The 14,734-nt window shown below is 47.0% G+C and overlaps 1 protein-coding gene, 1 long non-coding RNA gene and 1 other non-coding gene across 4 annotated transcripts in view; all 3 read right to left on the bottom strand.

The window, feature by feature from the left end:
• Positions 1-116: 116 nt before the first annotated feature.
• Positions 117-3,835, bottom strand: LOC132317996 (uncharacterized). The gene is made up of 4 exons (XR_009484266.1): positions 3,730-3,835; positions 2,611-2,677; positions 1,053-1,372; positions 117-889 (listed from the first exon to the last, which is right to left on the bottom strand). It is a non-coding gene; the product is annotated as an uncharacterized LOC132317996 (long non-coding RNA).
• Positions 2,840-2,970, bottom strand: LOC132318055 (small Cajal body-specific RNA 15). Its single transcript, XR_009484274.1, has one exon. It is a non-coding gene; the product is annotated as a small Cajal body-specific RNA 15 (non-coding RNA).
• A 9,775-nt stretch (positions 3,836-13,610) lies between the features above and the next one.
• The window catches only part of PDE8A (phosphodiesterase 8A), a 127,451-nt gene continuing 126,327 nt past the window's right edge, over positions 13,611-14,734 (bottom strand). For both annotated transcript variants that reach the window (XM_059824161.1, XM_059824162.1), the window contains exons 22-23: positions 14,113-14,232; positions 13,611-14,030 (exon numbers count right to left, since the gene is read on the bottom strand). In XM_059824161.1, the coding sequence (XP_059680144.1) occupies positions 14,126-14,232 (107 nt within the window). In that variant the 3' untranslated portion in view covers positions 13,611-14,030; positions 14,113-14,125. The remainder of the gene's footprint in view (positions 14,031-14,112; positions 14,233-14,734) is intronic.

The following is a 14,734-nucleotide window of genomic DNA, read 5'->3' as shown; positions in this document are numbered from 1 at the left end:
CCAGGCAATCAGACAGGCACTGCCTGTCAAGCAGGCTTGTCTAGCTCTAAACAGCCTCATTTGTGTATGTCAAAACTACCTGAATTCAATCAAGAGTCATTAACAGAGAAGCTTTTCCACAGATTTATTGCACATTCATTACAAAAACCATTGGTTCAAGTTTCCATTCTAGGGGATCATCAGAAACAGGCAGCGGTCTCTACAATATACAGGGTCCCTACAAATAAACAGAGCCTGGCAAAACTGAAGAGATTTGATGTAGAACCGTGTGCCAAAAGCTTGTCTGTTCTTCCCCAAATAGCTTAAAAAAAGTCTCCCCAAAACAAGCTTTGTAGAACCTGTAAGAACAGAAGCTGAGTATGTCATTACAGCAGCAATTAGTACCATCTTCTCTTGGATATCTATTTGTTTTGCAAGCCTCAAAAGAAGATGGGTTTAGCAACACTCAGCTATGCAAGTACGGTGTCATTTCTTAGCCTACCAGGAATTCAGAGATTTCCAGGGCAGAAAGGGTTGTTATGGTCACTCTGTCAGACCTCCTGTAAGGCAGGCCAGAGACTTTCAGTTGCTATGTCTTGCAGTGAGCACAACAACTTGTGTCCAGCAGAAACAGGTGACTCAGCCAGCAACCACTGCCAATGCAGAGGGCAAGAGGTGGCCATGTGAGCCCTGCTGACATTGGCAAGGCCATACCAGAGAACAGCAGCTAAAGTGTACAGCTCCCCTGCCAGGGAATGAAGTAGTGAGATAGAACCACGCAATTGTTTTAACACCTTTTTTTTTTCCTTCGCTTAAAAATGTATGCCTTGATTCAGGGTCCAACTTCCACCCAATGGAATATGTTTTATCTGCCAAAAATCAAGAGCCACTCTTCTTTTCAAGTAGATATCTGAAAGAGTAAAACACGCAGGTATCAGAGCAATGAGGATGCCTGAACTTCCCAACAAAGCCTTTAATGCAGAAAGACTGGTGGTGAACCCAACGATTCTGATGAAAGCAGATGTTCTGTTGTGAACAGTCCCACCACGAGCTTTCAAGTGTTTAAACCATACCTGTATCCTGGCACCAGGATTAGCCGTTCACCTCAGATGACACAAGAACCCAATCCAAACTGCTTAGTCCGCAGGACTTCACAACCCTCCTGCAGGACTGCTGCAAGGACAGATTTTCTCAGCCAAATGCAAGGTGGTCGGACACCCTTGGTGTGGGACTCTACAGGTACCTAACAGCTCCATCATTACGCTGCCAGCTTGATGAATCTGTTGGAGAATGCAGGCCTGATGGCTGAGTACGGACCAGCCTGCTCAGCAACGTTCACTCAGCGCTCATGGCCAGGCATGGTACAGGACAGCTAAGGCAGCAACAGAACTATCTGAAAAAAGAAAAAATAAGTAGTAATTGGCTACTAGGTTAAAAACAATATGGGAAATGAGTTTGCATGTTCCTGTTTAATAAAAGCTTCACCTGTCAGCAATAACCCAAAGCATTTCCTCCCTTAGGAATTCCAATCCTGTCACTTAAATATCTATACAGCAAAGGAAAAGGCAGGAACAACCTGAATTTTTTAAAACCAGCTATCATCACTGTGAATTACCTTTACATTGAAACCTTTACAGGCAGGCCACCACTTCCACTACATAGTCTATTGATCAGACCACTACAGCACGCAAGCTGGAAGTTCACATCAACCTCATCTTTCTGTTTAAGTCCACCAGACAGGGGGAAGCACAGTACATCTGTAAGACTGTGAGTACGAGCCAAACCCTGTACAGAACCGGAAGCTATATTTGACAGTAAAAGGGGAGTCTCCTACTGAAGTTAAAGGGCATTAACAGGTCCAGCACGGTACCCCAGAGCAGACTAACACCAAGTGGATTCAGTTTATCTGGAATCCTGGGTATAGCACTTATCTTGGAGAACTGTGTTAAGCTGTCGATCTGAGAACTATTTCTTTGCATTGAAAGGTGTATTAGATGAGGCAAAACCAGTTCTCATCTCTGGCCTGTCTACAGGAACTCTGGCTCACTGCTAAACTAGATCGTGTGAAAGGACAACAGTCAGTTCAAAACAAGTTGTCCTTGTCTCTGACAGTGAGTTATGTGCTGCAAGATGCATTTTTCCTGGTACCTGTTGGCATTTTTCTTCCTGTTCCTTTTCACTATGTGCATTTACTGGCACACAACAAAATTCATCTTCTGTAAAGGACAGAAGCTCATGCCTAAAGCTCTGGTATTGGCCACCTGAACCCCACAGGCTGTCCTGATTTGCAGCAGTGATCTATGCATCCCTGCAGAGCTTGCAGCAGCAGGAACTGCCAAAGGATGGGATACCCCAAACCACACTCACCCACCAGCTACCTGGGGACTTTGCCAGGGCTGCCCAAAGGGCCTTGGGCTTAAGAAGGGGTTACCCTCAAACCCTTTTAGGCTGGGCAAAAAGGATCACTTTTTCCAACTCCTTTCTGTTCCCTTGATTTAAAATACCAGTACACGTTGTTGCCACTGGAGGGCATCACATGAAGCCCTTTCACAAGGCCGCACCAGTTATCAGACAGGTTTACACGAACAGTCTATGGCTAAAACAGACAGTTACAGTTTCAAAACTGGTTACCATAATCCTTCAGCATGTCCAGCAGCCCTCCTCAGTCCTGGAGCCAGGAACAAAGGGAACCACAGGCCTGTGAGCAAAAACACACAGGTGAGTATCAAAAGCACAAATACAACAGACAACACAACAGCCCTGAAATATGGTTTACTGTGTTCGATTCAAACTAAACACACCCACCATTTTCTACAGAAACACCTGACTTTTTACTTGCTCCTTCTAATTGCCATTAAAACCTTGTAGGTAGACGAAGTAGGTCCTGACTTGATCTCACAGGCAGGCCTTGTTCTTCCACCATTTAATTTAGGAGGATAGTATCAGTGGAGTCAATATAATGTCACTGGCTCCACTTTCTTAGTCCTCCAGATGAAGTTCCGTAAGAAACTCCTGAGAAGTCTCAGGAACTGACTGTGCTCTTCTAAAGGAGACTGCAGAGCCTAACCACCCAGCCTGCCTTCCCGGCCTGGACGCCAATTCCCTATTCCTGCCCTCAAACTCAGCTGTATCTTTGTAACTGCCCACTTCCGTTTTCCAACAGCAAGCAACATTACTCCTTAGCAATGCACAGCAAAGCAGCCAGAGACCACGCAAAGGTGAGGCTCTGCTTCCTGTTCAGCTCAGCACCTGGACTCCGCTGACTCACTACACAGTCCTGGGACAGCCCAAGACAGAACGCTTTTTTGTTACATTTTCTCTCTGTTGCATTTATGCTGGTGTGCTCAATCACCAGTACATATTGGGACTCAGCTATCCTGGCCCCTGCTTGCTTAAACTTCTTCCAAGCAGACTTATGTTTTAAGCTTTACATAGGCAAGCAATACCGAGGCCACGAACTGCTTCATAAAATGGCCGTAAGGGGCTGCACTCTCTGCCAAAAGGGTGCTTATCCCACAGCTAGAGCTGAATGAAAGTGTTTCTCCGCAGATGCGAAGCTGTGGCTTAAACACAGCACCAGAAAGGCTGCAGCAGCCAAGAGCAGGGTCTTAAGCTACTTCGTAAAACCAAATCCACCGGCAGCCCCTCCTCACGCAGGGCCGGTCACGCTGCTGCAGGCGCTGCCCTCGCCCAGTCCTGCCTGCAGGCAGCAGGGCCCGGCGGGCACGGCCAGGGCCGGGCAGCGCTCACCTGCCTCCCCGGGGAAAGGGCTGTTGTGGGATGAAGCGCCTCTTCACCAGCCCCGGTACGGCAATGGCCGCGGGGATTTCCACACGAGATGCACGTCACGGCGGCAGATTCTGTAAGGCGGTAACACGAGCAATGAAGACGGACGCGGGCAGGAGACAGAGAGCCGCGCACGCCGGGAGCGCCGCGGCCGCTCCTGCTCTGGGAGCTGCGAGGCCGGGCCTCGCCGGGCGCCCACCGCACGGGGCACCCGCTCCGGCGGGAAGGAGACGAGGCGAGGCCCGGCCCGGCTCCACGGAGCAGCCTACCCTCCCCGCACCGCCGCCGGGTCGCTCCGCGGGGCCTTTACGTGACCTGCGAGCGGAGCGAGGGCGAAACCCGCCATCCCGCACAGGAGGCCGCTCCCGAACGCCGCAGGGCGGGCCCGGGGCGAGCTCCGCCAGCCGCCACGCCGCCGCTCTCCCGCCGCCGGCGGGGCGCCCTCGGGCGCCTAAACCCGCCGCGGGCCGGGCGTAGGAGACGCTGCACCGCAACGGGGGCGCGGGCACCCCCCGCCGCCATGAGGGATCCCCTCCCGCCTCACCTCGTGCCGCCGCCATTTCCTGCGGGCGGAGGCCCCGTGCCGTGCCGAGGCCCCGCCCAGCGCCGCTTCCTGCCCGGGCGCGGCGGGGGCGGCTCTGTCTTTGCTTGAATAAACACGACCTTACAGCCGGGCGCCGGGCGGGCGCTGCCCTCCCTCCGCCGCCGTGGCCGGGCCCAGGGCGTGCCGAGCCAGCAGCCCCGGGCGGGGGGGGGGGGAAGACGGCTGGTGTTCTACTCTGGGTGGGAGCTCTGTCCCGCCGCGGTCCCCGCCAGCCGCTGGCCGAGCGTGGCGCGGGGGAGCGCGGTGGCGGCGGCCGTCAGCCCTACCGCCCGTCCCGGGAGAAGCGGCGGCTGCGGAGGCGCCCGGGGGGCGGCGGGAGCCGCCGGGACTGCGGCCGCGTCGGAGGCGGCGGCTGGTTCGGGGCGGTAGAGAAGCTCCGAGCGAGCCGAGCTGGCCGCGGGGCCCCTCTCAGCCTCAGGAACGCCGCATTTTCCCGAGAAGTCACTGACCCAGCCCGAGTCCGCCGCGTACTGTGGCCTACCTGAGCGCCGGCCGGGCAAGGGGAGGTTTTTTCCAGCGAGGGCTCTGGCTGTAGCTCATTTGTGGCCTTTCACAGCCCTCCTCCGAACACCACCATCTCGTGCAACACCTCCCTGTCTGGTCGGTCTCCTTTCCTTCCGATAACAAGTGCTTGATCCTGCAGATTTAAGCATGTGAACGACATCCTGCTGCTGGGTCGGGCGAGCGGTTTCCTTTCCCCTGGGCCCTGCCCGGGGCACGGCTCTGGCACGGTTGAAGGAGAGCCACCAGCTCCTCGCAGCAGCCACTGCTGGAGCCGTGACAAAGCTGCTGAGTTACCTCAACCCTGGGGCAGGTGGTCCACAGCTCCCAAATCTGCCTGGGTGGACACCCACCACCTGGGCTGGGCCAGAAGTAGCACATAGAGTCCCTCCATTTTGCAGCCAGTTGGGTACACTCAAATTTTCTCTCAATCTTTAAACAAAATTCCGTATGTTCCATCTACAGTGTTGGAAAACGCATGGTCAGAAAACGCCTGGGGCCACCCCAACACCTCCTGCCCTGTCCTCCCATGCTGACCTGAAAGCTGCAGCTAGGCTGCTGGAGTAAACCTAGTCATTGTGACCGTGCAGTGAGAGTCGGGTGTATTTCATGGCCTGTGTAATGAAACGCTCAATGAACATTGAATAGCCTCACCATTTATAATCTAAGTTTGTAAAGCTTTCTTGTAGCAAGAGTCCGTAGCGGCCCTGCTTGCCTTCACTCCTTTGGTGCGGCTTTTCCTGCCTCCAGGAGAGCACCTGGTGCACTTAGGATGGGCCTAGGCTTTGCGAAGAGCTTCCGTATCCTCAGACTAAATTGTTTCATGCCTTACGGGTTGGCCCACCACCAGTCATGCCGGCCAGCCCAACCTGAAGCCCTGTTTGCGGGTTTGCCCCTTTCACCACAGTGCACGGTTAGGAGGGCTCAGCTGTTTGTGAAGCTGCGGCTGTCTCTCCTCTGCACTCCCGGGTTTCACTGCACTCCTAAGGCCTCAGGGCCTCCCAGGACAGCCAAAGGCAGGAAAAACAGCCATGGGAGGGAAAACTGCGGGGTGGATGGTTGCTAAGGCTCAGTGCAGAGGCAGCTGTCACAGGTAGGGACAGGCTGCTGGGCTTCATTCATAACTTTTTATTCTTGCACAAGGCAAAGAAATAGCCAGAGGTAAAGAGCAGTAGCTGTAAACCACCTCTGCAGTCTCCCTATTCTGGGGGTAACAAAGCTCTGCCTGGCCTCAGCAAAAGAAAAGCAAATTGCTCATCAGACTCCTCTTCCAAGCAAAGTAAACACTTCGCCTCCTGCCCTTGAAATGGCTTATCAAACAGCAATATCTCATCAAAGGGTCTTTCAAACCTGGGCTAACTACTGTTCATGCTATTATGGCATGGAGGCAATTTGGGAAGGGGAGGTAGGGGGCTTTGATTCCTCTGACATGAAAGCTTTAAAGAAGAGAAAGAAGTCATAGTATCGACTTGTGATGCCATGGCATACAGATAAAAGCCTACCTGTCATTTCTGCCTGCAGAGCCTCACCGTGACTTCAATGGCCTGACTTTGGGGTAGCTCAAGCCTGATTTATGAACTGCAGTTTCTCCCCCGGGTCCCACAGAGCATGACCTTTCCTTCTCTCCACACCCCACAAAGGCAGGGAGAAAAAGTCACATCGCTTCCCATACATGGAAGCACATGGTCTACAGTGATGATTTATTAAGCCCAAAATTTCTGAGCATGCCCAAAGAGATCATTTGTATTGACATACAGGAAAGGACACTTAAGAAGCAGTCCGACTTCCTCACAGCCCATCAGATGGAAAAAAAAACTTTGTTCCTGGTGGACAGTTTCAAATTGAGCACCATCATCGTTACAATCTGTTCTCTTGCTTTGCATTCTCTGTCTGTATGCTAACCCTAGAGTTAATACCTGGCTCTTGAAAGAGTTAAATAAGCTGAAAGGTCAAAGGATAGGCAGACAAAAATACAAATACATATATAAAGATTGTTTAAATTAGAAATTGGTATTACTTTTTTCTTTTGCAGCACATGAAAAAGCAACCATCGGCTTTTAGGCTGTGTGGTGCCCTCTTGGTCCCTCAGTGGCTTTCTGCGTGTTGCTAGTGTACCTTGGCTGACGCTGGGTCAGCTCAGATGTGAAGCTGTGAAGAGCAGGGCTGCGCGGGGGGGCTCTCTGTGCTTACAGCACTAGTACCAAACTGAACAAAATCTAAGCTGAGGGAGCAGCTGATCAGAAGAGGTGAGAGTAGGTCTGGACTTTGCTCAGCCACAGCACTGTGGCATTTCAGGTACAGACTATAATAACATGACCATGTATTTGCAACCAGTCTCAGAGCAGACTTCCTTCAGAAAGCCAAAATGATGTAAGAGGTGAACCCATGGGTAAAAAATACCCCTAATGAAAGTGAAGTATAACTTCACCAAAATCAGTGCGTTGGGAAGGTTTTTTACTTGAAAGGCCTGAAGTGGGGCTACTGGTGGGCAGATGTTTCTCCGTGGGATGCTATGTGGGAAAAAAACCGCAAAAGTCCCTTTTTTCAGGTGACCTTCTAGAAACACTATTGACTCTTGTTACAACAAAAGCAACACAAAATACCACTTTGCTAATACATACTGAGCCAGACTTAAACATGTCACTGATATTTACTTAACAAATATTGTAAGGTATGTACTCTGATGTGGTTCAAAGAACATTTGTTTATTTAAAACCACTTGTTTTAAAACAAGGCTTTTTTGTTTTCTTTCTTTTTTTTTGCTGGCATGATAAAGCAGCTAAAGCTTTCTGCTTTCTGACCTTGGCTTGTCAGAGATTTGTCGTAACAGGGGACAGCATATTTGCACTGAGTCTGCCAGCATGGATTTTCAGGGGCTGGGAGAGGCTGCTCACCTCTAGGGCTTGGTTGTACGATGAGGAGAATTTCATTCTGCTCTCATGATGTCCTGAAAACTGTCTATTCATGCAGTTGGAGTCTTTCTCCCTAACTATCCCCACAAGCTGTGTCTGATGTTATGCATGCCATTCCCAGCCCAGTCTTGGTGGGGTGGCTGGGCATCTTGCCTGTTTCTTAGCGCTTACATTCACGCTATATCATTGCAGTCTTTCTTACTTACGGTAAACAGCCTCTGAAATAGCTGGCACCACCCACCGCTGGGGACAGGCCCTGGGACTCCATGTGCACACGCTGATGCCACTCGGCACTCCCGCGACTCTCACTGAGGTCAGGACAAAGTGGGGAGGGAGGACGGATTTCTGGCTTCTCAGGAGCTCTGACCAGTATCTCTGTAAAGCGTCAGTGACAAACTGTTATGAAAGCACCTGCACTCTAAATTTCTCTTCCCACTTTTTTTGAAAGTCAGCATGGTTCAACCCAGAGCCCTGAGCAGCAGCCTGGCAGCCCCCAGGACTAGGCCAGGGTTTGCCATGGGGTGGACGCCGACGAGCCACTGTGCTTCCCTGCAGCTTGTTTTACCCACCTGCACAAGGGCTCTGTGGGTCTTCTTGTGAAGCACTTAGGGATCTGTAAAGAAAAAATTAATTCTCTGTAAAGAAAAATATTACAAGCAAAGTAACATCTTTTTTTTTTTTTTTTTTTTTTGGCAAAAAGGGACAGTTCTTGCTGGAGGTGCAAAGCAATATTCCTCACACATTCCAGACCGCAAATACCAAGGGAATCTCATCAAACATATTCCATTTCATCTTTAGGGTGAAGACAAATCTGTACCTCCTCCCAAGGAACTAGGGAGCTGCAGGATCACTAGGATGATGTCATTCTACTTGGTTATAAAACATGCTGCACGCTGAACTTGGCGCTCAGCGTGCTCAGGTTGAGCTAAGAGCTAATGTAATGAACTCTGGGGAAGGATTTACATCAAATACCACTTTGCAATATTAAAGACAGACAGGACCAGCTTCTCACTTGAATAATTATACACTGGCTAAATTCCTCCTTTCATTTCAAAACCAGGCAATCACCTTTTTCACTTTGTTTCTAAAACTGTGTGCATTGCTGTGCTATTTCACTACCTCAAGAGAAACATAGGTGATTAAAGTAACTTCTGTTCATTACCATGGGCTGAACTAAGATTAGTCTTAGCTCTAGCAATGACTCTTGCCACTCGAGGGGGGGAGCAAGCAAACCAAGAAAAGAGATTCGAATTTCAACAAGTGACCACAGCTGCTTGTATTTGCTAACATAACCTCAAAGGCAGAGGTGCCTGCAACACTCCTGAACTTCAATTTGCATGTGGGAGTACAACACAAAAGACCTTGCATACATATTCACACTGCATGCAGTAGCAATGCAGTGCTCACAAGCTGTTTCAGTTAACTATGTTCATATTCTCCCTCTGCCCGTGGATACCAATGTAAGGCTTTCAGCCATTATAGGGTATTTTTCCAGGCTCACTTTAACTTGAATCAGAAAAAGAAGATTTTCTTGTGGTAAAAGTTGTTGCAAGTAGCAAGAGTCAGTTTGAAAGGCAGGATTTAGTCCCAGCGCTATGGCTGTGTGTTTGAGGGAGATCCACAGCCAGTGGAAGTTAAGGGAAGAACTCCTAGCAAATGGGATCAGAAGAAAAATGGAAGACAGAAGCTGGGAGGGAAAAAGTGAAGCATCAGAAGACCAGAAGACTGTTTCCTGGTCTGAGAAAGACTTACTGTTAAACCACAAGCAGGGCTTGAAGGTCCAGGACTTCAAAGGTGTTTCAAAGCCTCAAACGCATTTTGCTTAGTGGCTCTGGGTCCTCTGGCCTTTTCTAACTCAGTTACCTGGCCTGTTAAAGAGGATGCTAACACATAGCTTTCCAGGGTTTGCAAAGCTAAGTTCACTGAGGTTTGCGTGGGAAGTGTAGGAGGAGATTCTTGAAGATGTTAAACAAGGGAAAAAAAGGAAAACATGAGACACTTTGCCCTAGTAACATTCAAAGCAGGCACCGAGAGAAAGCATTCAGTGGAGTTGCAACACCAAAGTCCTTTGCCCACAGAGCCATAGCTTCAGCAGAACAAAAAATAGCTGAAGCACCTGGACATCCCCTTTGTTCTGAACCAGCAGTACAGGCTGCACAGGGACATGGCAGTAATTTAAAAGCTTGTTTTCTGCATCCAAACATCATGTCAGAGTGAAATGCAAGCCATCCTGCTAACGAGCACCCCTGGGACCACTGTACCTTGGAGGCATGATGTCACACGTCAGCAGAGAGATTATTTGTTTTGAAGCTTGTGAATAGCGCTGAGACTTCATTTCAAAGTCCTCCATGCAGAGTCATGACTCAAACCCTTCTGGTCTCACAGAAGGGCACAACTGACTACAGTTTCCCTGTGCTGTTTCTGAGCATCCTGTAAGGGATTAGTAGGTAGTTAATTTTATTATCCTTCCTTCTCTTTTATGTAGGAATGGCTTTGTCGTTGCTTCAATTCCTTCCTGTTCATGACACATTTTCTTCAGTGTCATATCAATGATGTCTCTACTGAAACAAGCAGAGACAGCCACAGCAAAACACTGCAACAAAAACAAAGGCATTAATTCCATTTCAGGGGATTTTTAATTTATATATAGCCATTGGGAAAATCGTAGTATGAAAGCAGTCTTCAGACCTGTGACAAGGTAGCTGTGCACACCACCTGTCTGGTTTCTCCTTTTGTAAGGATAAGCAATTATTACTCAGAATTTTATACCTATCCCTTGAAAGGACCACGATATTGATCTAGGGCAATTTGCTGAGGAGCCAGCATTTTTTTTAGCAGATCATAATAGTTCAGACTCACCTGGAAGCAACTAAAGTGATACCCAGGTTTAGCAGCAGTGTTACCTGATTGAAAATATGCAGCATGGAAAATAGAGCCAATCATTCTGAATGGGTCATTTAATGCTGAATTGCTGAACCTTATTCAGTTTTAAAACACAAAGCTTTAAGAGTAAAACCCCGGAGGTGCATAAAGGACCGCTCCTTCATCACAGCTACACTGGAATTTATTCTTGTATTAGCATTAAAGCAAGAATAAATGAAAAGTGCAGACACTGTGTAAGACTGCCAGCCTGTCTGAAATTGGGAATAACTTCAATCATTCTCTTTCAGTTTATTCCAGTGTTCTCCCTTCCATGGTGAAGGACCACCAGTAAAGCCATGGTTTATGTCCCAAGCAGAGCTCCATCACTGAGTGACAGTTCAAAAAGCATGGGGAGAGGAAAGGCTTCTGAGCACAGGGCATGTGATGTTGCTACGTAGTCTTGGAGAAGAAAGGAAGGGGATCTGGAACGGCTGAAGAATTTGCAATGGGATCCAAGGACATTGGATCCTGGAGCGATGAGTATCACATTAGAGCTATTACTGCTCCACAGCAAGGCCCTTCCTGCTACATGGGCAGCAGCCTGGAATAGCCCCCACTGAACCTGCACAGCCTCGCACTGCACAGAAGACTTACGAGGTGTAGCTTGTAGAGAGAAGCTCAGTGGGAAGAGATTTTAGGTGAGGATCACGCATGGTGGTTCCAGACTTTGGTTATAATCTGTCCCTGGCAACAGCGAAATTTAGATGGACAACAGAATGAACAGAGCTGCATTCAGTGGCTGCAAATCAATGTTTTACATTAAGTGAAATTATTGTACACCAATATGGACACAAATCTGGCTGATACAGAGGGTTGATTAGCACAGCTCTACACTCCAAGTAATGGCATTAAAGATGCAGTGTGAATTTCAGGGAATTAATCATATTGATCACATCTTTTCAATGATGATGCATCAGGCATTTTTATAGCAGATTAAATTAACTGCTTTTACCATTCATTAATATAACCCAGAATATTAACTATGCTTATGAAGAAATATTTTCACCCCCTTCCTGCATACATTCTCTGGGCCCATATGCTGTTACTTTTCCTCTCCTATCCTCATTGCAGCAGATAAGCGGAGGAGATATTGACGGTGTGATGCAGCCTCCCTCTAACGGAGCCAGAATAGCTTTTCCTTGAACTAGGCACAGGAGCCTGCATGCACTAGAAGAGATTAACGCCAGGTGGTAAATTACAGCTGATTAGAATAGGTGCGTATATAGGGAAACACAATGTTACATTGCAGGAAAACAACATATCTGGCAACCAACTTTCCCTCTCCTTGCATGTTCCCTTTGAAAATAGGGTACTTGTTTTTTTCAGCCTTCAATGGAAATACATCTGCTCCTTCAGTATCGATTGTAGAACCCCTGGAAGATCGACAAGGACCCCCTACCCCCTGTCCTACTATTGTCAGTGAGACAGTGGCATGGTCTGAGCACTCCTAGGCGGTATCTGAACCCCACCGGCTTAGGCAATATACAGGCATTGATGAGCTAAAGAAAATTACAAAAGCGAATTCCCTGCCCCAACAGCATATAACCCGAATTCTGTGTAGGAAGGGAGAGCACACAAGCAGGGTAATGGTAGCACTGGCAGAAAGGCATGATGCAAACATGAACAGTAGTGAGCTACAAATGGTGGTGGCCCATGAGTCTCATCAGCTTGGAGATGAAGGAGAAACACAGGAACAGGTAACAGCCGGAGAGGCCAGCTGTTCCTTTCTTACCTGCTTTACGGCTCCTACTGCTGCAGTCCCTGAACTGCTTCATCATCCACCTCTCCCCTGCTTGTGCTTCTTCAGGAATGGTTCAAAATGTCTCTAAAGTCAACTGCCTCTGCACTGACAACAGTCAGCAATTCTTTCAGTGCTTTTGGAGTGCCTTTCCGCCCACTGGGAAGGCTGACAGGATACTCTTCTAGTCCTTCAGTGGAATGCAGCGTGGCACTGCTTTTAGCTGTGAAGAGACTTGTCCAAGGGCACACAAGGGTTTGATGGGCTTGCCAAGGGCAGGCCACAAACACAAGGGCTTGCCAGCCATATACCACCTTTCATCACCCTTATGCCAGTCCAACCCCCTCAACTCTTCCCTTCCCCAGACAGCATGTATCTTAGGTTTTTAAAAAAGAATTTCATGTAACTGTTAGTCTGCAAACTACAAAGTAAATACATGTTTCAAATGAAAGGGCTAGGACTTTGACACTTCTTAAAATATACATTTTATTATTTTCTGGTGGTTGCTATGAAGGTTTCATTCAAATTGTGAAGGTACACAGCCTTTACAAACTTCTTGAGTTAAAGGTTTTTGTTGGTGGTTTTATGTTTTGTTTCTTTCATGGCAGAGGAAAATACATAGGCTATAAAATGTTGAAATTCATTAGATGTTTAGTATTACCTCTTCATATATGCTGTGGAATGCTTTGTAGAAATACTACATAAAATAAGGCAGACTTTGACAGGGAATTCAGTCATAAAATTTAATGGGAGAAAACAAAAAGTTCCAACATATTATTATTTTTGTAGCCAACGGAAGATCAGGTGGTCATCACTGGTTTGTGGGAGAACCACTGCAGTTCTGGTGCTCAGACAGTATACATTTCTTGTTTATTCTACTATTCTCAAGTGAGACCTTTTCAATAAAACTTATTTTAATTAACATAAATCAGACAATATTTAAACATACACATCTATCCTTACAGTGCAATAAAAATGTATCATTGTATAGTATTTTGTATTTGCATTATGAAAATAAAAGGTCTGTACATCAATTAAATGTATATTAATGAGTATGAATCATGTAAATTTGTAATGCATCTAAAGTTGGCTTTGGCTTTTAAGTATTTATAAATTCATAGAAAATATTGAACATCTAACAAAATAAATAAAACATATCATTTTAATCATAGATGCTAACGATCAACCTCAAAAATTCTTGTGTTATTTTTTACATTTGCTACTAAATTTCTTAAAGAGAACTCACTTTCAGTAGTGCTCAGAAGTGAATGATTGCACCTTCTGTGATGTGAAAAAATAGAGTACATCTATTTTTCATAGATCAAAAATTCCTTCATGGAGAGTTGTATTTTAAATGTCTGATTGTTCTACGTAACTCTCTTAAGTGCTTATAAAAAGCATGTAGCTTTCTCATAAAAGCCGTGAGTCTCTATTAATAGATACTTCTTTTCCACTTGCAGGATTGAGGATTAAGCAAAATCTTCTAGTGAATGTCCTTTTTATGAAGATTCTTCAAGGTCAGCTGCTGACCTCATGTTCTCTTGAATTCGAAAGTTCCCCAAGCGCATGGGCTAGCCTTACTGTAATACTGAAGAGACCAAAACAAATCTGAAATCACATGAATAAAAGTGAGCTTGAATAAATATGCATCTGGTTAGTAAATTACACACCATGGTCTAATTGCTATTCTGGTGGTGGTCGAAGGCTCCGCAGCTTCCTTTCATCTAGTCCTTTCCAGTATTTATAGTTATTATCCAGATGCTGCATCAAATTTGGCAGGTCTGCAAATACTAGGGAAGAAAGGGCAGAGTGTATTTAGTTTGCAGAATTGAAACAGTCAGATGATTCTGTCTGCTTAAATATCACTTGAAATGTCTGGGCAACTGTGTTAAGTAGGAAAGCTTAAATCTGTCATACTGATACTTGAAATGGTTTTGGCTGTATAGCTCTCATCACTCACGTATCACTCAGGCCACTGAGAACAGTTCTGTAAGTCTACTTAATACTGGTATTACAAGTCCCAGCAAAGGGACCCAGTTTTCCAGGAGGGGCATAGCTAATTATGCTTGTAATTATTCTACTTCATCAAATCTCAGTCACATGTCATGATTCGGCATTCAGGAGAGACACATTTCTGACCACTTTTACCATGGAGGCAGCACCTGGAAGGAAATAGCTGCTCCCCCAAGCAGTTTCCAGACTGTAGAAATTTGTCTTGAAGAGTAACTGATACTAACATGGATAAAATGGCTGTGCCCAAAGTGCTATCAAGGAGAGTATGTTCTGTCCTCC

The sequence above is a fragment of the Gavia stellata genome, chromosome 13, assembly GCF_030936135.1.
Source record: "Gavia stellata isolate bGavSte3 chromosome 13, bGavSte3.hap2, whole genome shotgun sequence".
Lineage (NCBI taxonomy): Eukaryota > Metazoa > Chordata > Aves > Gaviiformes > Gaviidae > Gavia > Gavia stellata.
The sequence above is the reverse complement of the archived record's forward strand: the minus strand, read 5'-3'. Positions and strand labels throughout refer to the sequence as shown.